The sequence below is a fragment of the Bacillus rossius genome, chromosome 1, assembly GCF_032445375.1.
Source record: "Bacillus rossius redtenbacheri isolate Brsri chromosome 1, Brsri_v3, whole genome shotgun sequence".
In the NCBI taxonomy this organism is placed as follows: Eukaryota; Metazoa; Arthropoda; class Insecta; order Phasmatodea; family Bacillidae; genus Bacillus; species Bacillus rossius.
In genome coordinates, this window is record NC_086330.1 from 257947937 (window position 1) to 257975397 (window position 27461).

Consider the following 27461-nt stretch of genomic DNA (forward strand, 5'->3'; position numbering starts at 1 on the left):
TAGCATCTGGCAAAATGATCTTCTCACCTGCTGTATGAGGTGCAGCTTTTTTGGCAATCAACAGTGACTGTTGGTACGAAACCATTGTAACCTTTTCATTTTCACGTCCTGTTGAGACATTTAGCACACTGGTAATAGTCGATATCAAATCTCTTTTCTTATTTTGAAAAAAAAAGCTATAGGCTTATTAACACATTCTGGGTGTTTGGTTGAAATGTGTATTTATAGCTTAGAAGACTTCATGCTATGATTTGCCAATGTTTCAAAGCAAAACACACATTGATGTAATGGTTCTTCCTCTGTGCCTACAAATGTAAAATCATATTTAATATTTTAATATAATCGGTACTATATTTCCTAAAGAAAGATTTTGGTTTCTTTGCATTCGCCTGTACTTTAACATTTTCAGAATTTATTAGGTTAGTATTTTATGAGCAAGGCTCACCTTCATTAATAGCTACTTATAAATTGTCCTCTTACCAAAAGATCCTGTTCTAAACCATTTGTCCATCTTCAAAACTTTACTAAACCACAACATAACCACAAATCGAAAATTCAAACCAAACACCAACACGTTGTAGAACTAGCTGCACCAAATTAACTCACTGCACGATGTCCACAGTAAGACTGAGTGACTGAGGTTAGTGAACAATAATGCTCACGTAGCGTGACCTTCGATAGTGTGGTGGTAGAACTGGAGGGGGAGCGGCGTTGCCAGAGTTTGCACCACCTGTGTGATTGTGTGAGCCATATGTTGTCTGCCCCAGATTTCAAAAATCAAGAACCAAGAAAACAATCAAAACACAATTGTATTTGTTTCGATTTTTCTTATCTTTTCTGATGGTTTATTCCATGGTTTCTGATAGTTTTAGGATCGAGCCGCGACCCACCTGTAAACGTTCCGCGACCCACCAGTGGGTCGCGACCCGCCGGTTGGGAACCGCTGGTCTCTCTTATTTTACTGACGTGCTTTCTGCTGAAGAAGTATTTATTATTTATTGTTTGCATTACTTGCAACATATTTAAGTTACTATGATCTACAGATCGCACAGGCTACGGATATACTTAATGTTATAAATAAAAAAAATTGGTTGTCTGTAAAGTCGGTTGACGGACGATAGTTTAACGTGACGTCATAACAAAACATTGATTAAATGATTGCATACTTTTATGAATAAAATTGAATCATTTTTATTTTAATAATAAAAGATTAAAAACTTGAAATTATACTAGTAATCAGATTTTTAAAATGCAAGAATAATTAACCTTTATTGCCGAAATTGTTAGTGTAATAAGCAATGAAAACCACATTAACTTTTCACTTCACTTTATAAACAGTCGACGAAACAGTTCACGTCTAGATGACTTGTAATTAATTTTAAAAACTGGTGTTTAGCTATAAAGTTTAAATATAATTATGAACAAGTTTTCATATAAATAAACTGTAATCAAATATCTATCATAAATTATATGAATCACCATAAATCTTTAGTCAATTGTAACATAACCTATACTTACTGCACTCGCCGTGCCTGGTTCCCGCGATAGCGGATAGATATCGCGTTTCATTCGGTTCGCGTCCGTCACCGTAGATAACAGCACGGTAGGGGAATAATATTATTTCGTTTTTATAACACGATTTAGTATCAAATACGCATCCCAAATACACCAAACTTATTTATAATGTGTTACAATATTTTTTAAAACACTGCGCAAAAGATCCCGGGGGTAATTTGAATTATTATGTGTAATTGTAAAATACCATTGTCCGTTAAAAATATGTTATTCTTTGAGGAAGTAATTTTTTTTAAAAAATTTTTCTATCTTTTGTATGATAAGATCTACCTCTGCATACTTTTATGAATAAAAATGAATAATTTTTATTGAATTATCACTATTTTGTATGGATACAAAGAAGGAGTGAAATGAAATCTACAATTTAATTGATAAATTTTTTTTTGCACTCATTAATTCAAATATGTTTATTACTTTTGTAGTGTCGCTTGCGCCGTATTTATTTTTACAAGTACAAAAATGAAAATATAGCGGCGGCGGGGATTCGATCCGTCAACCTTTAGATTGGTAGTCAGCGATACTGACCGCATGACACGAGGCCATATTTTAAAAACAATAGTTTCAGATGTTATATTTATATAGTTATAAAAATTTTGTTCACTGTAGGGGAATAATATTATTTCGTTTTTATAACACGATTTTATAACAAATACGCATCCCAAATACACCAAACTTATTTATAATGTGTTACAATATTTTTTAAAACATTATGCAAATGATCCCGGGTGTAATTTGAATTACTATGTGTAACTGTAAAACACCATTGTTGGTTTTAAACATATTTGAATATTCAACATTACTTTTAAATAACCGTACCGATTGTGCTGAAAATTGGTGGACGATCGTTAAATTACATAATATTAATAATTCACACGACGAAAATATGATTGAAAAGTCAAATCGTTGGTTGTTCCAATCGAGTGGAAGAGAGATGCCACGCATTCGTACAGTGAGCAAACAGGACACATCCGTAGTGAGACATCCGTAGTGGGACAATGTGCGTTACGGGACACTTTTTCGTGCGTGCAGCTGGCGTTCATCGATTTATTAGACGTTGTCACGTCAAAAAAATATGCAAACAATTTTGATATGTACCTTGTGCTTATCAGTATCTATAAGTCAGTAAAACAAATCCTTCAAATGCGTTAACTTGATTTGACGTTACAATTCAAGTGGCTGCGTACAGCTGGCATTGCTCGTATGCAGTCGAGGCCATGACTTAAGGCCCTGTCCCACTGTCGAATATTCACTAGCAACACCTTCCAATATGTTGTGTCTAATAAAGTTGTAGAGGTATGACGTCACCGAGAACGTCACTAGAGTAGCCATATTTGTTTGACATGTTGGATAACTTGAATTTCCATAAAATATTTTGTATATAGTATGGGTTCTAATATAACCTGGATGATGGATGTGATCGACTAATCTAAATCGTGCCTAGCGGAAACAAAATTGACATACTTTTTCGTCACAAAGATTCTTGAAAATGGCGAAGAACACATTGGCAATTAAAGATGTCATAAAAGTGAAATAACTAAAGTAATTAAAAAGGAATGTCGTGTGAGAAATAATATTTTGTGTAAAAAAAACTGTTTTTCTATAACTTAAAAAATCACTAAACATTAATTTCATTATGAAACGAATATTATTGTAAATAATAATAATAATAATACATTTTCAAAAACGTTAAAAATCTACAAATAGCATAATAAGATCAAACATTCAATTCATCGGTGTGATATTATGTTTAATTTCAAAAATTTAAATTAAAATTGATAAATTTGAGATAGCTTAGACCAAAAACAAACTTTGATAGTGTGACATGATTTAAAACATATTTGCGGTTATCTGTTTAAATATATTTGATGCAGAAAATTGGAAGCCATTTTGCGTCTAATAATACCTCCCAAATTTTATTGCCAAACACCAAGGCTTTTTTTTCAACCTCCAATGGGCTACGAAAATCACAAAATTACTTTACATTATAATTTGGTTACTAAAAGTTCAGCAGGGTCATATTTATTTTTCTACAGAGCCGCGAAAACAGTTGAGGCCTTTGTCATATCAAGACACATGCTTCTCGATGGCTTCTTCAAAGAAGTTAGCTGCCAGTGAGGAGATCTGCAGTCATTTAAAGTCATTTAAACCGACTAATGACGCGGCGCACTGGCTCCCGCGTCAAGACGTATCGCAAGAGCTGCGAATAATGCGCCACAATGCGCCGCGTCTTCAGTCCACCCGCCTCACACTAGCGTCGTGAGGGAGAGGGAGTTCCAGGCGCTGGCCCTATCTCTCTCCTCACTGGCGGCTAACACCTTCGAAGAAGGCATCGAGAAGCTTGTGTCATGATAAGACAAATGCCTCAGCAGTTTTGGCTATTATGTAGAAAAATAAGTAAGACCCTGCTGAACCTTCGCTAGTAAAATTATTATTTTAAGTAAATTTGCCTTTTTGATAGTCCATCGGAGGTTGAAAAAAAAGCACTCGTATATTAGAGACAAATATTTGACAATGTGACAGGGCCCTTACAGCCCATCGCTGATCCTCACTCAACTGTATATCAGACCTATATCCACCTCCTGCTGTGGATGCGGCTATGTCCTTCTACCTGAAGCCACCAACGTGACGCAAGTGAACTGGGCCAGGAAACGCTCATGGTATGTAGCAAGAACCATCCCAGCTTTTGCCTGCCGTGATTTATGAGAAACCATATAAATTCACAATCAGTTTGACAGTTTGGAGGATTCGAAACAGGGTACTGCCGAATGCAGGTATAACCATTTACTTTTGAGTAAATCTCGCTCGATGCTGCTGCTTTCGCATAATCTGCCATGCAATACAACATGGCAAAAAGGCTCCTACTGGCTACGAGGCTACAAATCCAGGAGGATGCATTACTACACGACTACTTGGCCACTAAGCTACAAGTCTACTAATCTACGATTCTAGAAGGATCCAAGGGGCTACGAGACTACATGGCTACAAGGACACTTGGCTACTAAGCCTAAGTCTCCAACTGGCTACGAGGCTACACGATTACAAAGCTACTTTGCTACGAAGCTACAATTCTACGAGTCTACAAAGCTCCTATTGTCTACATGGCTACACGGCATTCGACTGAGTAATGGATCTTTTATTCAATGTATATTACAGACAGTCTCTCTTTCATGTGGGGTCCGGGATGCTCACTCACATTCGCAAGAGAAGAAGAGCTTCGCTAGACATCAAGCAGAAGGAAGTTCGTTTTCCATGTGAGTGTTTCTCGGCTGTCTCAAATATAATAATCGACTGAGTAATTGATCTATTTGTTTGATAAGTTCAGCAAACAGTCTCTCTTCATGTGGGATGCAAGTTGCTCACTCACTACTGCAAGAGAAGGTGGGCTTCGCTAGACATGAAGGAGAAGGAAGTTTGTCTTGCATGATAGTGATTTTAAGCCTTCTCAAGGCATATAATTTGACTGAGTAGTGAATATATGTATATATATTTTTTAAATACCATCTAAAAATTTTTTATTAATGATTTAGTAACAGAAATTCACTAATCAAACGAACACTGAAAAAATTGCATGTCTCATTAAGTAAAATGTTTTTCTTGCAGAGTATGATTTCTCAGAAATAACCAAAAGCACTCGGAGAACATCAGCAGAAATCTTGCCATGAATAACAAGGAGCACATAGAGAAAACCAACAAAAATCTCTTCAGGACTGACCAGAAATATTTGGAGAAATCTAGTGCTGATTTGGTAACAGGAATTCAGTTATTAAACCAAACTCTGAATAAGATTGCTTGATTCATTTAGAAAGAAAATTGCATGCAGAGATTATTTTCTCAGGAATAAATAGAAGCACTCTGAGAATACATGAAGAGGTCTCAAGAGGAATAACCAAAATCACACAGAGAAAACCAACAAAATATTGACATGAATAATCAGGAATACTTGGAGAAAACCCACAAAATATTTACGGGAATAATCAGGAGCACATGGAGAAAACCAATGCACGTTTTGCTAAATCAAAATAAGTAAACCACAATAACTTTGAAAAATATAAAAACTCCAAAAAAATTCAGGCTTGTGCTTGAAGTAGTTTTGTAATTTTTTTATATTTTTTATAATTTTTGTGGTTCACTGATTTTGTTTTAGTAAAATGTGCATTGACTTTCTCTGTGTGCTCCTGGTTATTCCTGACGAAACTTCTGTTTATGTTCTCCGACTGCTTCTATTTACTTCTGAGAAAATAATCCCTGCATTTAATTTTTTTTTCTAAATGAGACAAGCAATCTTATTCAGAGTTTTTTTTTTTACTGAGTTCCTGTTACCATATCAGCACTTGAGAGCCTTTTGTTTGTTTTCTCTGTGTGCTTGATATTCATGGCAAAATATTTGATGATAATCTCCGAGTGCTTCTGGTTATTTCTGAGAAATCATACTTTGCAAGAAAAAATTCTAACTTAATGAGAAATGCAATTTTATTCAGTGTTACGTTTAATTAGTGAACTTCTGTTACTAAATCATTAACAAATTTTTTTAAATGGTATTTAAAATATATATATATATATATATATATATATATATATATATATATATATATATATACATATATTCACTACTCAGTCAAATTATATGCCTTGAGAAGGCTGAGAATCACTATCATGCAAGACAAACTTCCTTCTCCTTCATGTCTAGCGAAGCCCACCTTCTCTTGCAGTAGTGAGTGAGCAACTTGCATCCCACAAGAAGAGAGACTGTTTGCCAAACTTATCAAACAAAGAGATTAATTACTCAGTCGATTATTATGTCTTGAGACAACTGAGAAACACTGACATGCAAAACGAACTTCCTTCTGCTTGATGTCTAGTGAAGCTCTCCTTCTCTTGCGAATGTGAGTGAGTATCTTGGACCCCACATGAAAGAGAGACTGTCTGTAATGTACATTGAATTAAAGATTCATTACTCAGTCGAATGCTTTGTAGCCATGTAACCAGTTGGAGCCTTATAGCTAAAGACGGTTGGAACCTCGCAGAATTGTAGCCTTGCAACCTTGCAGCCAAGTAGTAGTCTTGTAGACTTGTAGCTTCGTAGCCAAGTAGTCTTGTAGTCTTTTAGTCTTGTAGCTTCGTAGTCAAGTAGTCTTTTAGTCTTGTAGCCATGTAGCCAGTTCAAGGCTTCTGGACATGTAGTCTTGTAAACTTGTAAATTAGTAGCCAAGTAGTTTTTTAATAATGTAGCCTCGTAGACCTGAAGCCTCGTAGCCATGTAGCCAGTTGGAGTCTTGTAGCCAAAGACGGTTGGAACCTTGCAGACTTGTAGTCTTGTAACCTTGCAGCCAAGAGTAGTAGTTTCGTAGACTTGTAGCTTCGTATCCAAGTAGACTTGTAGTTTAGTAGCTGTGTAGCCATTTTAAGACTTCTAGAAATGTAGTTTCGTAGACTTGTAGTATCGTAGCCAAGTAGACTTGTAGTCTCGTAGCCATGTTTCCAGTTTAAGACTTTTAGACTTGTAGTCTAGTAGACTTGTAAATTAGTAGCCAAGTAATTTTGTAATCGTGTAGCCTCGTAGACTTGTAGTCTCGTAGCCATGTAGCCAGTAGAAACCTTGTAACCATGTAGCCTCTTAGCCAGTTTAATCCTTGTAGACTCGTATCCTTGTAGCCAAATGCCATGGTATCTGTTGGAGCCAATGATGGTTGGTGCTTTTGGAGCCAAAGACTGCTGGAGTCTTAATTACTTGTAGCCTTCTAACTTTGTAGCTAAATGCTGTTGGAGATGCTGGAGCCAAAGACAATTGGAGTCTTGAAACTTGTTTCCTCGTAGACTTGTAACTAAAAATCGCTGGAGCTTTTGGCGTCAAAGACAGTTTGAGTCTTGAATACTTGTAGACAAATGCTATATAGCTATGGGATTAAAAGATTGCTGTAACCTTGGATACTTGTAGCTTTGTAACCTTGTAGCCAAATGCCATTGGAGCTGTCGCTGCCAAATACATTTGGAGCCTTGAATACTTGTAGCCTCGTGGCCATGTAGTCTTGTAGTCTTGCAGCAAAAATTCGTTGGAGCAGTTGAAGCCAAAGACAGTTGAAGCTATATCATATTGTATCCTGTGAATGATCTTATCATAGTGACGCGGTTATATAGAACTGAGTTGAATCCTCGTGTAAATGTACATAATTTTCGTAAAATGCGGGTCTGTCAAGTCTGTAGTATCGTATTGTATTGATGGGATCGTAACCTACCTAGTTGAATTTTCATCCAAAAAATGTCCAGCATGTGCATTACGTGTCTATTGCGTGTCTTGTATGTGTATTGCATGTCCTATGTGTGTATTGTGTGTCATTTTCGTTTGTTGATTGTGTGTCCATTTCTTTAAAGTGTTGCCGTTTTGTCGAATGAACTTCCAAATTTACGTATTTTCGTTGATTGTGTAGTGTCAAGGTCAAGTCTGAAGTCAGATCATAATTGATTTCGTGGTTCGGAGACACCTGGTCTATACGTTTGACATCTAAAGTGATATGTTTAAAATGTTCACCGAGTATCGAAAAATTAGACCTCTTGGCTGCTGACTGTATGTGCCTCAGCACCAACAACTAGTTGGGACTGGTCAACCTGAAAGATGTGTTTGTCCAACTTATCTGACGTTCCTGGCTACCGACTGGATGTGCCTGGCCAACAACTGGATGTGTCTGACCACCTTCTGCTCGTGTTAGCCTAACCAAAAACTCGAAGCGCAGTGCTACCTACTGGACGTACGTACCTGGCCACTGGTATCTGTACTTACCCTAGCAGTCTTTTCTATGTACAAGAAGAACGCTGACATAGGCCGATGGTATACATCCAATCACGAAGAAAATATCCTGGAATTATATTAGACACCTAATCGAGCACATTATATATGTCTCGGTGATCTTGAGCTATACCAGACGAGAGATGAGGGCATAATGTCTGCTATGAAAAAATACCTTTTGCTCACACCAGACGAACCGTCTGCTGAAAAAAAATGCGGGTTGGGGCCTCGAGGATGAATACAAGCTATTTGTTTATACCTAAGGAAAGATCGTGTGTTCCTCTGTCCATGCTGTTCGGATTCACTGAAGACTACAGCATATAATCATTAATTCTAAACAAGATCTCCAACTGCTTCTAGCCAATACGCAAATTAATTCGATAGTTGCTGCTTAGGATGTTTCGCTAACGCCAAGTCCATCAAGTGGAAGTAGTACATTCAGACTGGAAGACAGATCAACACAGAAGTGAGCTGTTCCATGTTCGATAATAATCCAATGCCTAAAGTGAAATTACTTTTAAAAAGCGAAAGCTACCCGTATGTTTACATGAACATGGGTTGATACTGACTTTAAAATGGAACATTTCTTCTCGCAAATATCAAATGTATGCCAAGTTTCAGCAACCATACTATAGCCGCGGACAATCACCGGTACTGAGTCCCAACAGTTTCAGGAACAAGGCTTCATTAATGGTATTTGAAGTTTCTAAACAAGACTATCGAATAAATTTAAACATCATTGAATGTAGAATCGAGATTTCGACGAGAGGAAATATTCCACCAAACACTTATGATTTTTTTTCTGATACTTCACGATCGGCTTGCATCATACAATTGTTGAGACAAGCTTGCTCAAATTCTCTCATAAATACTGGTACATTAGCGAGTTTAATTTAGTTACGACCGAGTATTGCTAGCATCAAGATGTACTGCAACCTGCAACAGATTCGTGTTCTAGGATACTGCTGTCACCCGCGAAGACGATGGCCGAACTCAAAACCGCACCTTCCGGCCTCTGTAAACTTGGAAACTACTGGATGAAAGAAAGCATGAGTTCCAACGAATGGCTTTGCAAAATTACCATTAACTATTAACGATTTTCTACTGAAAAATCCGCGCAGCATCATTTACGTTGCAAGAGACGAACAGGAGAATTGGCTGAGCAGGTTGTGGAGTCGCTGAAATAGTTGACTTGCAGACCGACTAAGATTGTATTCGAGTAAAACCTGCATACGTAAAATGTGTGCAATGGTTCGTTCTTTCAGTTTTCGTTGTGCAATAATATGTTTTAGTTCCATCCTGACAACGTGTACGCAAGCATAAGACCTAGCTTTAGCAGTGTCGAGTACTACTACTGTGATGCCAGATATCTATACACATATACAGAAAATTGCGATGGAGGTGCTCAGCACTGGCAGTTTTTGCATTTTACTCTGATCTGCAAACCAACTCAGCAGCAGCTAGATTGCCATGAATCTGGAAACTGTGCCATCTCTCACATGAGACCACTTACGATCCTTTCAACCAGCATCGAAGAAGTAGTAGGTTCTTCTTCTTGTGCAACATCTCATTTGGACTTGTTACAACCACGTTCACCCTCCATACATTTCCACAGTAAACATCACCTGGTTGCCTCAAGTCCACTATCTGGGGGTCACCCCAAACCGTTCCTTCACCTGGACTCAATTTGCTCCAAGTCCTCTGTCATCATGGCTTCTGTACTAAAACCTACATCTGGCACTTAATTAAACGTTAGAATCACTGAATATCGATCTTATGTCATCCTGCACTTCACCTACGCATCCACTGTCTGGGCTCACTCATCTAGTTTCAACCTTCACCATTCACACGATCATAATTCCTCGGCACCAGACTAATCCTAGGACTACCCCGAGCAACTCTGAAATAGATATTCCTGGACCAGACAGGACTCCCACACCTTCACGAATCACTTTGCAAAACGACTGCGACTTTTTTAAGCCAATGCCGACTTAGTACGAATACACTGATACGACAGCTCGTGAAGCCACTCCCCGATGGCTGTTCAGCACTGACAATTAACAAGACGACGAGGACGAAGTACATAGGGCCGCTAGGCCCGGTGGATGACGACAGTGACCACATTAACAGGTAGCACTGCGGAGACCTACGAACAACATCACTGCCAACGCCATCATCTGCATCCTCCAGTTCATCTCTGTAATCGTTGCCGAAACTCCTTGCTATCTAGATCTGCAGCACGGCACGACCATCATCACGAGTCATCCCCGAAGCACAAAAAAGATGTCCCCACACAATAAGGAGCTGAGCTAGAAGGCCTTGCGCGCATGTACCACGTGTTTTTGTTCACCTTTATGTTCTGATTTATTATGGATGTTTTTAAACGGGACTCCGAAATCATGGGTTCCAAGAGATAAAAATTTCATCATAGTTCTAGATGAAATTTTTGAATGCTATTTTAATTTTTAATTTTTTTTTTAAACTCACATAAATTTAACTCACAATAATATGTGTTAAGTAATATAAACATTTAAAGTTAGAAAATATAATTCCCTTTTTACACTTAAAATTATTTCACATAGGTAAAACATTTATTATAATTATATTTGTTATTTCACTTGTATAACCTCTTTAATTACCCATGTGTTTTCGCCACTTTAAAGATTCGTTGTGACAGAAAATGATATTTCCGTTTTCTATAGGCACGACTTTGATCGGTTGAGTACATCAAACATCCAACATATTTCAGAACCTGTCTTATCTGCGAAATATTTTATGGAAACTCAAATCATCCAAATTGTCCAACTAACGTTTTTAGTCATGTCATGACCCTCCAACTTACACAACATATTGGACGGTGTTGGAAGCGAAAATCAGACAGTGTAACAGGGCCTTGAGGATGTGGGGATGTGTGTGCTATGTATTCGGTTACAGCTATTGTCCTCCCACGAGCCCACGCCGATTCCCGGGCCTCTCAGAATCGCCGCGAGGCGCGCCACCCCGCTCACTGGTTGTTCGGTTCTGCCATCGCGCTCGACTCTGGGGCTGGCTTTAGAAACTACACCAGGAAAGGCAACGATGCAACAGTGCCACACACAACCAACACAAAATAGCAGTCGGTTTATAAAGCACGCGAGTAGAAAATATTAGTTTTTATAAGGGATAGCCCAATCAAGTTTTATTACAGTTTTATTGATTACTAATAATTAAATTAATAGTGTATAATTGTACTTAAAATGTCCGATTACAAACCACTGGCACTTAAAAATGTTTATTCTTAAGTCACTCAATGTCTGTCAAGTTACGCAGTTCGCAATTCTCTCTGGAGCTAGGCTCAACGATGGTTCGCCCCTTACCCCGCGCCTGGCCTCACACACAGTCTCGTGCCACTCAGTCGCCGCACTCTCACGATCCAGTCGGACTCCGCAACGCGCCACTTTCATGGTAAGGGAGTTTTCTCTCACACTCCTCGCCGATGTCGCATTTCCCTTCGCTTGGAATCCGCTTGGAACTCGGCACTCACGCGGAACTCTCGTGGAAGCCAACGTTGCTGCTTAAGAACTCTGGCACCCTTCTCGAACCGACGAGAGCAGCTGTGACGCGTCGCGTCATCTCGGACCGACTCGACGCCCGAAACATTGCGAATAACATCGCTTTCTCTCGCCACTTCACGCGGCAGCCCACGGAATATTCAATGCCGCTCAGCGATGTATAATGGCGCCGAGGCAGGATGATGCGCGGGGAGCAGATGGGAGAGAGGGTAGCGACGACCCTTGTAATCCGGCCAGGCACGCATGGCATGCCTTACATCAGTGTAGGGCACGCGACACTACGCGTGAATCCAGTGGCCGTGCAGGGCCATCAGCCAGCTCCGAAACTCGCATCGTGGTCTGGTCTCTTGCGATCGTAACAATAGAATCACCAATAATATAACTTAAAATTGTAAAATGTAAAAAAAAACTGTACACTGAACTTCTTTTGATTATTTATATATGTCACTAGCAGACCCGGCCACGCGTTGCTGTGGCTGAGTGTTTAGAAAGGATTTAAAAGACAAAATTTAACACAGATTAACATAACGTTTTCAATTCTATTTTATTATTAAATACTCTGATTACCTTTACTTATAATAAATCACAGTTCATTTTATTGATAAATAAATTGATTAGTTCTAACTATAATAAATCACAGTTAAAGTTTAATGAAGCGCCAATCGGTGTTCAATATTTTTGGTCAACCTATCTTTTGTTAACACAAATAAACTTGATGGTCTTCCTACACGTGTACATGCAACGTATAATTGTCCATGGGAGAAACAAGGATTTTCTAAGTCTAATCCGCAAATAGACATTGTTTGGCCTTGTGATTTATTTATATTCATCGCAAAAGCCAAGCGAATGGGGAATTGCGGTATTTTGAATGGTATTGGAGATTTTGATGGCATCATTGGAATACGTGGTAGCAGAACGATTTCTCCTTTAAACTTTCCTGTCAAAATAGTTGCTTCGAGAACATTTCCGGTATTTTTCTTGTTAACCAAACGTGGGCCATTGCATAGTTTAGGGGGGTTCAAATTACGCAGAATAATAATCGGTGATCCAATTTTTAATTGAAGATTGTGTGGTGGCATTCCAGATATGTCCAGAGAGTTTAAGAATTAATTTGGAAAATTCACTGTCTCGTTTTCATCTACAGTAGCGTCAATTGACTTAATACCAATCAACACTGATGATCCGTTTATTATTAATTATAAATTATTAAGACCATTAATCGAAATAAAAACTATCCTATCTCTCAAGTTAGAAAAAATTACACATAAATGCCCATTTTCATCGAAATCGGTTGACTTGGTGAAGAGTTCACTGGAAACAAACATCAGGACACTGGATTTATATATATTAAGATGTAAAATTTAAATGGTCAGTATTTTGATTCAGTAATCTTTTATTTCACAGCGTGAAAATTTTCCGAGTGTAAACATTAAGTAAATACGTAATAAAAAACATTCTGCTCATCTTTGCACATCATGTTTGCGTTTTTAAAAGTTTTCGGAAAATTTATCAACTATGGACTTCGAAAATGCAAACAAAAATCTTAGGAAGTTGCGTTTTCGTGCCTCGCGTGAATTATTAAAAGTAAGCTGCCAGTTAGCATTTTTTGGCACAATTGTAAAATTTGAAGTTTGAACAATAATTTTACCAGTAATTTTCTAACTAAAACTTAAACTTTATCTGCTCTCTGCACACTTCCACTTAATCTTTGTCAGGGTAGTCTCCCCAATCTGTTCTTAGCGCCAGATCTGATTTTGCCGAGTCTTTGCAAGCCAGAATGTGTCTCGTGTTATTCTCGCTTTAGCGCATGCCCGTCGCCTGTAATTCTTCCTGTAGCTGTGACATGAACTGCTATGCCCTGCAAGCTATCAGAGCATCTCGGTTCTAAGAGCCCAGCCTTAAGCGAGCAATTTCATATTGACATGATCATGAGTCGTTTTACCTAACGTCCTGGCACGTCTACAGGCTCAGAAGAATTAAGTTCCCACCGTCGTGCAGTTTCCACCCCCCCCCCCCCCCCCAATCACCAGCCTTTGCTGGGAACACTGTCCAGAGCACTGACCGGCCACTAACCCCGGCCGAAGTCAAGGCTAGCTATAGGTCTTCAAAAGTACTGCCTCTGCCCTCTCTTGGCGGATTTGTGATTTATTTCCCCTGGGTGTTTTAACGCCCGCTAAATGCCTGCCCCTGGCGACTCACGTCACAAGCAGTGCCCTGTATTTATTCTGCAAGCCACCAGAGCGCTGCACAAGTCTCCTCCATAAGCCTCATGCTTTCGAAGGAGCCTCGTGCGAGAGATGCACTTGTCATTTCTTTTTGTTCGGCCACTCCTCAGTAGGTAGCGCTGCGATCGACCACTTACACCAACGCCGAGATATGGAAGTCAGTATTACTCGACCACCCCCTTGGAAATCTTCGGAACCTTTCGGTCCGGAAGCCGAAGTCCCCTCCTTTCTTTCGAAAGCAAGCAGCTGTTTTAATTAAGAGCCGCTCCCGCCATGTAGACTTCGCGCCACGCATTCAGACTGACCACTTCGCATCGTCAGCCAGCCCATAGCTAGTCTTCACTTCTGCCGTCATGCAAGAATGTAATCATCCCTAAGTTTTTAAAGACCTTAATCAGTCAGTCTGTGTTTCCTACGTCGAGATTTTTATATTTTGCTAAATTCTAATTTCTACCAATGATAAGTGCGTCCGCGTCAACTGCGCTTGTTCGGGACGGTCTTCGCTCACCTCCCGGCGGGCAAACGTTCTGAGTGCTACGAGCCACACCCTGTTTTGGTGAGTTTTGACAACCTTTCTCTTCCCCGACCATCACCTTTTTTGTGGGCATTTGTTCCCTCTTAATGACTGTCTGTGAACCAGGTCTAAGCACGTTCGATTTGGCTTGTTCACAGGCAGGGTTCAAGAGCCGGAGCAAGGATGGCGACCGCATGCTTTTTTCCCGTCCTCGGACCCAGGACTGCTATGGCGCCCTGGTAGTCCAACTCCAGCGTGAGACTTCATCTTCGGCCACCTAGTTCCAAACACCGTATTTCTAAATTCTCCGTTAGACCTCCAGCGTGCCAAAAAGCGATAATTAGGGAACTTTAATTACTCGATGTGCCAATCATTATAATCATGGGATTGTTTCTTCTTTATGTTAATTGTTTATTCTTATTTTTAATTGCTTATTTTTATTGTTAACTATGGTAAAAGTCGTCTCGTAATATTTTTACAAATAAAAGGGTCGACTCAACGAACCAAGATTAACCCAATTTGTGTTTTAGCCACCATTGGAATGTCTAATAATGCATTAGTAAAATTATGTATGTCATGGTAATAACTTCTTTATCATGTTTATCGTTATAATGTTTTGTTGGCTCAGTTTACAGTAACTATAAAAGTAAAATAAATAAGTGCACAGATGTAGAATAAATTACGTTTGTTATTTATGTATTTGCAACTTAAAGATCCACCAGTCTCCCAAAGTTTTTCCAAGGAGATATTTATCTTACACCAGTGTAGAGAGAATAGTGTGTAACAAATGGTACTCTAAAGCATGGTTGCTGAAAATTTTGCATCTTGCAAAAAAAAAACAACAATTTTATCTGCAAAATTCAACCAATAATAGACGAAAAAGATGAATATTCAGATCTCCCAATCTAATCAATCATTTGTGAATAAATTTGGTACCATTAATAAACATACGAAAAATAACACCTGTTTACTATTTTCCGAAATTCAAAGCCTAAGGGATGTAAAAAGGGCAAGTATGATTTTCAAAAAAAATATATGATCATTTCTGATTCCGTTTTAACAAGTGGTTATAAACTAAAAAAGTACAACTTGCATGTAGGGTAAGGTATTTTTTAACTTTTTTTATTTAACGAAATTCTATTTTTAAGAGGGTAATAAAAGAGTAAGTTTTGATTTATTTCATAAATCATATTTTCTTAACTAATTAAGTACGGCGTAATTATTTGGTAGTAAAAATATGTAAAAAAAATTACTATTTTGCGAGATTCTCCCCTCAGGGGTGAAAAAATGGTTAGTTTGGTTTCCAGGGGAAAAAATGCACACTTCTGTATCTACTAGATCTAAAGGTAAAAAAAAATTAAGAATATACAACAAGCATATAGAGATACGATTTTTTTTTTAAATTCAAACTTCAAGGATATGAAAAGTGGGTAAGTTTTGTTTTATCATAAACAAATTATATATTTATAGGAAATGAAGCTGGATGTTAGAAACATAGCTTTAAAAACTTAAATAATAAATTCCTTAGTTCAATACAATTTTTTTAATTGACCTCATAGTGAAACAGGTGTACATACGTTTTATTAGTTACTAGCTAATACCTAGCATGCATTGCGTTGTCTCTTTAAATTTGTTTGAAGTAGGTACACATTAATATATCATAACTTTCTACCTATCTATATCAACCTCTACACATCTCTACGTATATATATATCTATATATATATCTGCATCTATATATCACTATATTATATATCTCCATATATATCTCGATCCGTCTATCTCTATCTCTACATCTCTCTATATCTTATTTTATATATTCCTCTTCCTCTCTATATCTCTCTAAATATCTATCTGTACATCTATCTCTATCACTCTATATCACTATATTTTTTATACCTCTCCCTATTTCTCTTAATCTATCTCTAACTCAATATCTATCTATATATCTCTATTTATATATCTATTTTATCTTTCTATCGCTCTTTATTTCTCTCTATCTCCATTTTTCGACTCGCGTGCTACCATTATTATTCGGTCCATATAAAAGAGGAACTGTCATAAAACACTTACTGGTATTTATCCAATACTACTCGCGTGCCACCTAGTGTTTATGTCACACACACTGTGTTTATCTTATTCAATTAAATTCTGTTATGCGTGCGCTCTCATACACCGAAAACTCACAAACTGCTGCTAAATTATACTAAATACACACATTTTTTTAAAGGACTCGCGCACCACTCGTAAAATAGTTGTACTGATTCAGAAACCTACGCGGGCGTGCGCACAATAACTCGCCAAAGTTTCATTGCAATCGGATAATGGTTTATGAACGCATACGGGACAAACAAACAAACATTAATTTTTATATAGAGATAAATCATATATCCAAGCAAATTAAGCTGGACGTAAGAAACCGAGCAAGAATAACTTATATTATTTTATTCAATACTATGTCTTTTTACTTTAACCATTTGTCTTTATTCGACCTCGAAAGGGGTGAAAAAGTGTACAGTATTTTTTTTATTATAAAAGTCTTATCTCTAGCTAATCAAGCGGGATGTAAGTTATGTGGTATTATTATTTTATAAACATTCAAAATCTACCAACTCATTTTTACTACTTGCTGCAATTCTATTTCTTATGGGGTGAAGGATTGTAAATATGGTTTTCTCATTCAACTTTATTTCAGATATTAGCAATTTTTATGGAACGTTCTTTCAAATATCTCCTCTTAAGTTTTGACACAGGTGGATATTTATTTAAAAAAATATATATGAATCCACAAAATCAGCATTGGCAAGACAAATTTAAATTTAACACAAATTTAAGTTTTAAAAAAATTATTTTGAATTGCCCATCTGCTATAAAAAAATAACGGCAAAAGCTTGTTTTTATTTTGTGGGCGGATATTGCCACATTTACTAACACTGTAGTTCTGAATTTTCACGTAGCCATCCCCGGAGAAGAAAGAAGAGGTGTGAAAAATTTGGAATTTTGAATAAGTAATACTAAACATAACTACGAAACAACTTATTTGTTCGAAAGAAATATAATACCTTTAATACCTATACAATTTAAACAAAAATGCAACTGTTTTAAAAAATCTCAAATTATTATAAATAATTGGAAATTGTGTAATTATTAAATTATTTAAGCATATATATAACAAAAAAAGAATTTTAAGTGTAAATGATGGAATAATCTTAATTAAATTAATTTTTTTTTCCTTTCTAATCGGTTATCACATGAAATGAAAATAGGGTGTGATTTCATCAAGGTAAAATATATCCTCGAATTCACTAAAGTGGGAAATAAAATCAGATACTTTATCAATACAAAAATTTACAACGGCTTACTCATAACCACTTATGAACATATTCTTAAACAATCTTGTTATGAAACAAATCTATATACTTAGAAATATTTTGTGTCAATTTCTTTCGTAAATTTTTTTGAAATTAAACACATACTTTCTAACACAGGTAATATATAAGCAATACCTGAGTTTCCGCGAGCGAAGACGCGGATTATTAGCTAGAGTGTAATATTTTTGTAAAAAACGTGAAAGGATAGAAACATCATGCTTAAGTTTTATGAATATTCACAGGATTAATCACAGTAGTTTTATATATATGCTGTAAATTAATAGCATTTACACCAACTGTCAAAAAAAATTACTTCCAAGCTCTACATATTGTCGAATGCCGAGTCGTCGTAGGTACGGCGCCGTAGAGGCAGCGAGAGAGTTATGGCGAGGGATCACGCGGCCGCCATAACTCAGCTGTCGTACTGTACCAGAAACACGTCGTCGCGATGACGGTGGCGAGTAGAGGCACAATGCTTGACCTGCTGGGTCACTTACTTTTGCAGGGCTCTAATATTTTTGAGTGGAGCTTTACCTTCCTTGATTTTTTTTTTGGGGGGGGGGGGGGGGGGAGGGGAATGCAGAGAGAGATAGAGAGAGAGAGAGAGGGACACACACGCACCACACAATCTCACACACAAAATAGCCCCTACAGACTAGGGAATTGGGGGGCCCTCCCACGGGCAATAAGAAAAAAAAATCTTTTTAAAACAACGATTTCAAGCAAATTTGTAACTTAAATTTTAACGATTGTTTTAGTAATTTATCTTAAGAAATTTTAATTTTACAGTTGCGTCGGTATAAAAGGCAAGCGCGTAGCCCCAAAAATCGCGGGGCCATGGCGGTGGCCCGGCTTACTCAGCCCTGGAGACACCCCTCACTTAACTTAAGAAACTACCATTGTTCTTTCAGTTAAGCATCTCCAGTGAACTTGAACTACGTCATACCCAATTATCCAATACGTACACAACTGGTGAACGTCTGGGATGCTGTTGCTTCTTTGACGCGCTAAGCGCTAATGAGGAATACATAACCCGAAACAGGATGTGAAGTAAACTTGTGAACAAGGGAGATGAACGTGAACGAAAGTTCGCAAACACTTGGTGACGCAACTCTGAACGGGCGGGCGCAGGCGGACGTGTAGTTATCCGGGTGTGGCAGTGCTGCCAACAGGCCCGAGGCGCGCAGCGCTGCCAACAGCACGCGCAGCGGCCGGCCTTGACGCGCGGAGCGAGGAGAGCGAGGAGAGCTAGGAGACAGGGCAGGCGGCTGTCACTCGCAGTTGCACGAGGCGCGACGGTGCGGTCGGACCAGGAACTACTGCGCGCTGCGATGGACGGTGCGACGACTCAGAGCAAGGAGGACGCGGCGGCGGCCAGGATACAGGCTGGAGTGCGCGGCTACCTGGCTCGCAAGAAGCTGCAGCAGGAGCGGGACGCCGCCACCAAGATACAGGCGGGCTTCCGAGGCTACAAGACCCGGCAGGCGGCCCAGCAGTGACCGGCGAGGACATCACACGCCCAGCATGCACCGCGGCGCCAGCCTGCTCCAAGGCCACCCCTCGTCGAGCCCAGTGAACACCTGCGTGCATTGTGTTCGATCGTGTGCCAATATTGTAGGGGCAACCAGCGCAACAGCGAAAATAAGTGTGTGATTTTTTTTTATTCTAAGGTAAAGTAGTAATAATTTTTTTTATTGTTACACCTTTGATGTATACATATATACATATATGTATTATGTATGTATATATACTAATATATAAACATTCTTTTTCTAATTAAAAATTTGTAAACTATAATTTTTATGAATCCTGGAATGGGTTCGCAATTATATACTTTTCAGAAAACTTCCGGTTGAAAAAAATTACCAATGTATAAACACACAGATATTATTAATAATACAATCTAACTTATACATATGGATTTTTTCATAACAAGAGATATTTCCTTTACTCTCATTTAGTAAGTATTTGCTATGACAAAATGAACGTGTATGAGGGAGCACTTAAAGAATGCTGCCTGGTTTTGTCACGTTGGTATACCAGCGAGAATTTAATTGCTTGCAAAATGTTTATACGAGGAAAAATAATCACCATTTACTCAAACAAAGTATCCTCTTTTTCCTCATGTTACGTTATGTTCACGTACATGAACAACCTGTTCGGAAGAACGGCCATGAAAGTGGACGCCCGGTTCTGTTGCCGGCAGTGTTAGAGCGTGACCTCAATCCTGCTGGAGAACTTCACGCTGAGTGACGTAATGTCTTTTATATATTCTTGATTTAAAAAAATTGAATTATGTGGATTCGTTTGGACTTAAAAATTCAACTTCAAGCAGGAACTTTAATAGACTGAAAGTTGTAAATCACCGATTAGGAATCATGTGTGTGTTAAAAATAAATTAACAAGATTATATTTTAAAGTTATTTACGTATATAATTTTGTATGCTCTCTTTTTTCTTTCTCCGCTTCCCCCCTCCTCCTTCCTTTTAACCCTCTTTTTTTCTCTTCTCTTTTATATGTGTGACGACTTTCAGTATTTATCAGAGATGTTCAAACTTATGTCGAAACAAACATATGCTAGCCTAGTTGGCTGTAGACTGATTCTTGACATCTACACAACAGGCATTTGTACTCTGCCTACATACCTGTTGGAACCAGCTGATGCCAACTATGACGTACGTGTTTGTTTTCAACTATTACAGTACCCTAACATATAATCGCGTCTAAGTAGGTATTAAATGTAATTTAAGTTGTATTTTGATGCAGTTCGCAGTTTAATATATAAGTTACAAAATATCCGACACAAAGGTCTATTTAATTAAAAATAAGTGAAACAAATGCTATGAGCAAACGATTTAAGACAACCTCAAAAGGTGTGCTAACAACGTCCATCATGATATATGATAAAACTTTTTTCAGTTGAACATACCATAAAACCTAGAGAATATAGAAGGGAATTTCAACATGGTAAGCCTACTACAGCTGAATTTGGTGGACTTGTCAAATTTATAGCACTGCAATCGTTTCTTCATAACCCAAAATAAATTTATTTTCAAAACCTGACAAACCATCAACAATTTTTAAAGCTATTATAAACAATTGAACAACTTAAAAAAAATATATATCTCTTATGAAAAGCATTGCTAGTTGGCACAGTGCCAAGATATTAGGTTGAAAATGTAATATTATTTGAAAAAAATTAGATACATACATTTAGCACTAGCAAGTGGTAAAAGGTAACTTTTGAGTGTATTCTAAGCCTATTAGTGAAAGGTTAAGGTATATACGTCAGAAAAATCTGAATATGTATTTTTATGAAACAGTGTGAAATATTTACCTAAGTGGTTATTTAGCATAACCATATAAACTATTTCACTTAAAAATTACGAAATAAACGGGAACTGCTAAAATCTTAAGAGTATTTGTAATTCTTCTACAAAGGAAACATTCCATAACCTGACAAAAATTGCAGCTTGATGTAATATTAAATTTATCGCTACCACAATCAAAAAATCCTATTATTTACACAGATTTAACTGTAATAGTAGCAAAAAAATATGTAGGCTATAATCTCTAGCTCTCCAAAAATTATCAAAATAATAACCAAAAAAATGTTCAGATAACAATGAATTGGATGAAAGAATTTACAACATAATGGCATTGTATATAATTATAATTTAATCTAATTAACACTCATATAGCTAAATCGCATAATGGTGAATAAAAAATGCACGTTTAAATTTTTCAATATACAACATCGCACTTGAGAATTGTATGTTATGGAAAATACATCAGCGACATTCAACATAGAACTGCAATGTTGCGGTCCAAAATTTGTCACTTTCAAATTCCTTTATTTCAAGAATCATACAAAAAACTAATTGAAAGTATTCATCTACGATATTACATTGTATGATTACAGGATACTTACTATAACCTAACTACAAAGTAAAAACCGAATACAAATCAAGTTTACAATCTATAGTACAACATACTTTTTTACACGTTTTATATTAGCTTCACCTGTATATTTGTTTGTATGTTTGTAACCGACTCCTTTGGGTGCGATTTTGACCCACTTTAAACGGCCAGATTTCATTCAAACTCTGTAGATTTATCGAGGACCGATGACAATACACTAATTTGATAAGCTTATTCCATTATTTTATTTGCAAAATAAGATTTTTGTCAATTTATATAATTTCACAATATTTAGTAGGCTTTGTTTATATCGCGCCAAAGAAAAACTGAAAGTAAAGAGTTCGCACATTGTGAAGAAAACCATTTCGCTCATGTACGAACTATTTTCTTTCAGTTTGTCTTTGGCACGATATAAACAAAGCGTACTATATATTGTGACTTTTAATTAAATGAAAAAAGTGAGAGTGGGTTATGATTATTGTGAACAATATACTTTCTTTAAGAGAAAATGATCTATATTTGTAAAAATATGAAAAAAAAACAACCTTAAATAAGGGCTTTAAATGTTGTTTCTTTCGTTAAATAGAGAAACACAATTACGCATTATTTAATTTTACCAATTAACCAAGAGTGAAACATTATTATAAAACAACATTTTCTGCAAATATTTCACGAAACATGGAAAAATTGATGTTTGATTTTGCTGTGAAACCAAAAGCAGATGGGAAATCAAACACCATATGCATAACCTCAATAGCTAGGTACACATGATGGGCAGATTTTTGAAATTCCACTTGAACACCAACCTGAAAATCTACACCAAACAGTTAAAAATACTCCAAACTATGCCAGGGTCAGTAAATCATTAGATAAAAGACATCAAACACCGAAAATATGGATAAGTTTGAAAGATGATATTTCAAAAACATATTTTGATAGAGAACAAAACTTACAGTTTAAGGATTTTTACCTGGAATAAATTGAGGAAAAAACAAAAAGTGCCTCAACTATACCTAGTGGATCAAATAAAAAATTGGAAAAACTGTTAGAAAAATTTCTTGAAGGAAAAAAACTATATCATAAACTCAAAATTTAGGGAAAATTGCAAAAGATTTCATGATTGAGAAATTCACGGGCAGAAACTCAAATGCTTACCAGTGGTTTTTAGATTTCAACAAAGAAGGTGAACGTTTCCTAATCAAAGAAGACAAAAAGAAAATAGAAATTTTAAAACATTTCTTTGAATACGCCAGTGTAGTTTGGTACGACTGCATGCAAATGAAACTTACAGTGGAATCGGACTGGAACAAATGGGAGAAAAATTTTTGCGAGACATTTGCAAACAAAGGATGGTCACCCATCAGATATGCTGACTTAGAATAAACATCAATGACTTCCCGAATATATTGATTTTCATAGCAGGATATTGAAATTATTGAGAACTGTAGTTCTTCAACACGCTATATTGTATATATATTTTAGAAGCAGCCAATATCTACTCAAATTCACTTTAATAATAAAGTCATGTAATAAATAAAAAATTGAGCCACATCTGAGACACTTCTGAGATAAAACAATATTTATCGACTTTATTTTAACTGTAGCCAATATCTATTCAAAATCTACTTTAATAGTAAATTGATGTAATAACTATCAAGTTTTTTACATTGTTATAAAATTTCGTTCATGAGTAGATAAAGAAGTATCACTTTAAATTATAAATAAACCAAACTAAAAAGTAGAAAATAAATAATAGTTTAAAAAACTAAAAAAACACGCTTTATATAGAAAACCAAACGAAAAAATAGAAAATAAATTTTAATAAATTTGAATTAAGAATAGTGTAATTTTTTAAATAAATATAAAGTAATAATAGTGTATATAAGAAAAAAAGTATTTTATTTAAAAAAAAGCGTGGGGTGCATGGTGTCAATAGTTATAAATATTTTATTGACATACATGAGTAGAAGGATTTTCATTTCGATAATATCTTAAAAAGCACCCAACGCTTTTTTTTTTAAATAAAATACATTTTTTCTTATATACACTATTATTAATTTATATTTATTAAAAATTTTTACACTATCCTTAATTCAAATTTATTAAAATTTATTTCCTTTTTTTAGTTTGGTTTTCTATATAAAGCGTGTTTTTTTTTAGTTTTTTTAAACTATTATTTATTATTATACTACTAAACTTACAAGTATTCATAAACAAATATGTGTTTACAGTAAAAACCATCTAATACAATCTTAATGTCACTCAACAAACCATAAGTATTTAACCAGCATTAAACATAAAATTGTTAACTAAATTATAATTTTATTGGTTGTCATCATTACATTACAGTAGTCGGAGACAAATCCGTCTGAAAATGGCAACGCCGTAATGTATCTACCACAGTCATATAGCCTACATAGATCTAGCAATTTCTTATCTGTTGCCTTGGCGTGTATCGTCGGCTTAGTGAAGCTCGCTGCAGCCTGCGAACTAACGGCAATAGTATTAAGAGTTCCCTTCATTAACACTGGATTAAATGGGAGTTTCATATAAAAGTAGGTATATTTACAAAAAAAAAAACAGTTTTGTTTTAAACGTCGGGAAAACGTTTAGGGTTTTTAATTTAGCTGAAAGCTTTGTAGGGTTTGAATACATAGCAATAACGTGTTACTTTACCGCGATTTTCAGTTAATTTTTTAATCTAACAAAGATAATATTTAACCGATATTTTTTTTTTAATTGTTAAGTAAGTGGTGTAATGTAGTGGTAAAATGCACAGACTGTCTAATCTGAGGGATGGGGTTCGATACCCGCAATGGTCTTTTTCTTCTTCACATTACATTTTAATACTTCTCGTAAAATTAAAATATTAATTGCAAAATCAAATATGTTTAAACAGTTAAATTACATAATCAGGTGGGATTCTGAATAAAATAAATATTTACGAAAATTCTAGCAAGTAATTATCTAATCTGCTTTTTATTTATTGTAAGGAGAAACATTACATTTTTTTCCATTTTACAATAAAATAAATTGTTTTTAACAGAAATTAAATATATTCAACAGTAAAAAACGTATTATTTTATATGAAAATGGAAAAATGTAATGTTTCTTATAATAAATAAAGAGCAGAGATGATAATTATTTGCTAGAATTTTCTAATGTTTATTTTATGCAGAATCTCGCCTGATTATGCAATTTAATTAAATGTTTAAACATATTTAATTTCTGTTATTAATATTTTTGTTTTACGAGAAATATTAAAATGAAAATGTGAAGAAGTAAAAGCAAAAGAAACTACTTTCGTTAAAAAAACATTCTGGTTTTCAATTACTTGCTAGAATTTTCGTAAATATTTATTTTATTCAGAATCCCACCTGATTATGTAATTTAACTGTTTAAACATATTTAATTTTGCAATTAATATTTTAATTTTACGAGAAGTATTAAAATGTAATGTGAAGAAGAAAAAGACCATTGCGGGTATCGAACCCCATCCCTCAGATTAGACAGTCTGTGCATTTTACCACTATATTACACCACTTACTTAACAATTAAAAAAAAAAAATATCGGTTAAATATTATCTTTGTTAGATTAAAAAATTAACTGAAAATCGCGGTAAAGTAACACGTTATTGCTATGTATTCAAACCCTACAAAGCTTTCAGCTAAATTAAAAACCCTAAACGTTTTCCCGACGTTTAAAACAAAACTTTTTTTTTTTGTAAATATACCTACTTTTATATGAAACTCCCATTTAATCCAGTGTTAATGAAGGGAACTCTTAATACTATTGCCGTTAGTTCGCAGGCTGCAGCGAGCTTCACTAAGCCAAGGCAACAGATAAGAAGTTGCCAGATCTATGTAGGCTATATGACTCGCTTTTGCGATGCGACAGAGACAGCTGGAAAGGAATGGTTCTCTGGTTTCATGAAACGTCACCCTGAAATCAGTCTGAGAAGCCCTGAAGCGACCTTTCTTGCAAGAGCTTCTGAATTTTACAAAGTTATTGTTCAAAAGTTTTTTGATACTTTGGAAAATCTGGTTGATGAACACAACATCACAGCATTCAAAGTGTTCAATATGGATGAAACATCGCACACTGTTGTACAGCGTCCAAACAAAATTGTTGCAATGAGGGGCAAACAAAAAGTTGAGAGTCACAAGCTGTGATCGTGGACAGAACGTGGCTGGTGTTTATGCATTCAGTGCAGCAGGGGGTTATTGTAATATCAAATTTTTAGAGGCGTGTATTTTGGACCGATGGCGTGTAATTTGGCCCATCATGGTGTGTAATTTTGACTGCACCATAGATTTTACAAACTTTTACACTAAATTTCAGATTTATTTCTTTAATATGAAAACAACATATTTGACAGTAATGATAAATATGATTTAAAATGATAAATGATAAAAATACATTTTACAATCCAAATTAACGTAAAAAGTATGATTCAATTGTAGGATATTAATGTTTGCTAATTTTTGCATGAAGATTTACATTTTCTTTGTAGCACACATCACAAAAGCAATAAAGCTGGTCACTTATGTCCGCACAGTCTTCATGAGCCCATCCTTTGCATTCATGACATTGGATCCAGTCTTCATCATTTGAATCCTCACAAACGATACACGATACAGTATTTGTTGATTGGTGAGACACTGTTTCTTCTTTTTGAAACACTTTTCGTTTCTTCGGTTTGGTTATGGTGGGGGGTGGTTGCAACAGGGTGTTCTTGTGGGGTGTACCTGTCAGAATCACACCGGAAGCAGAACGTCGTTTTGTTGTTCTCCTCTTCGAGAATTCTCCAGATGTCGATGGAATAGGACTTATCTGTTGAATTTGGCGAAATAACATTGTCCACATTAGCAGTAGGTCTAACAGATTCATCTGGTGTAGGATCTTTGTTCACCTGAGCAATGGGCCCAACTTGGTGATCAATGACTGAAATTTTTTTCTTATGGAAGCATTAATGGTGGCTGATCTGTGACTTCGGATGGAGCAAAGTCAGCATCTGAGAAGAAATGTCGATCAACTGGCCATAATCCTGTGGTCCTGAATGCATTTACTGCAGTTGACATTGTTGCAGCCCTTGGAAATGCCACTCCAACCAGTGATGCGATGTGTTCTGTTGTCAAAGTTTTCCCTGGCTTCTCTCTCAGTTTTGTAGAAATTGCACTACTCACGACGGTATTAAGTGGTTTGAAAAAGCCCACATCTAATGATTGCATGCGATGCGTGCAATGGGATGGCAGTGATAACATTATGACACCATGTTTCCGTGCTATTTCAATCGCAATTAAGCTTTGGGTGTAACTGATGTGGCCATCTAGAATCAGTAACACCTTTTCTTCGAGTGATGGTTTCACAAAGGAAATAAAATGTCTCATCCATTCACAAAATAAATCAGTATTCATCCAGCCCTTCTCTTGACAACAGAAAATTGTACCATTCGGTGCTCCAATTGTAAGACTTTCCTTCATACGTTTCCTGCCATAGATAAGCATAGGTGGAAGATAAACC

The 27461-nt window shown here is 36.3% G+C and overlaps 2 protein-coding genes across 3 annotated transcripts in view; one reads left to right on the forward strand and one right to left on the reverse strand.

The window, feature by feature from the left end:
• The window catches only part of LOC134527506 (uncharacterized), a 153325-nt gene extending 134184 nt beyond the window's left edge, over window positions 1-19141 (reverse strand). Inside the window, exon 1 of one of the 2 annotated variants that reach the window (XM_063360231.1) lies at window positions 18982-19141. In XM_063360231.1, coding sequence (XP_063216301.1) covers window positions 18982-19046 — 65 coding nt within the window. In that variant the 5' untranslated portion in view covers window positions 19047-19141. The remainder of the gene's footprint in view (window positions 1-18981) is intronic. The other variant, XM_063360230.1, reaches the window with a different exon arrangement.
• Window positions 19123-20447, forward strand: LOC134527268 (abnormal spindle-like microcephaly-associated protein homolog; the record flags this gene model as incomplete). Its single annotated transcript, XM_063359799.1, has 1 exon — window positions 19123-20447. A coding segment is annotated over one exon (393 nt), but the record flags the coding sequence as incomplete, so codon positions are not given.
• Between the last annotated feature and the right edge of the window lie 7014 nt (window positions 20448-27461).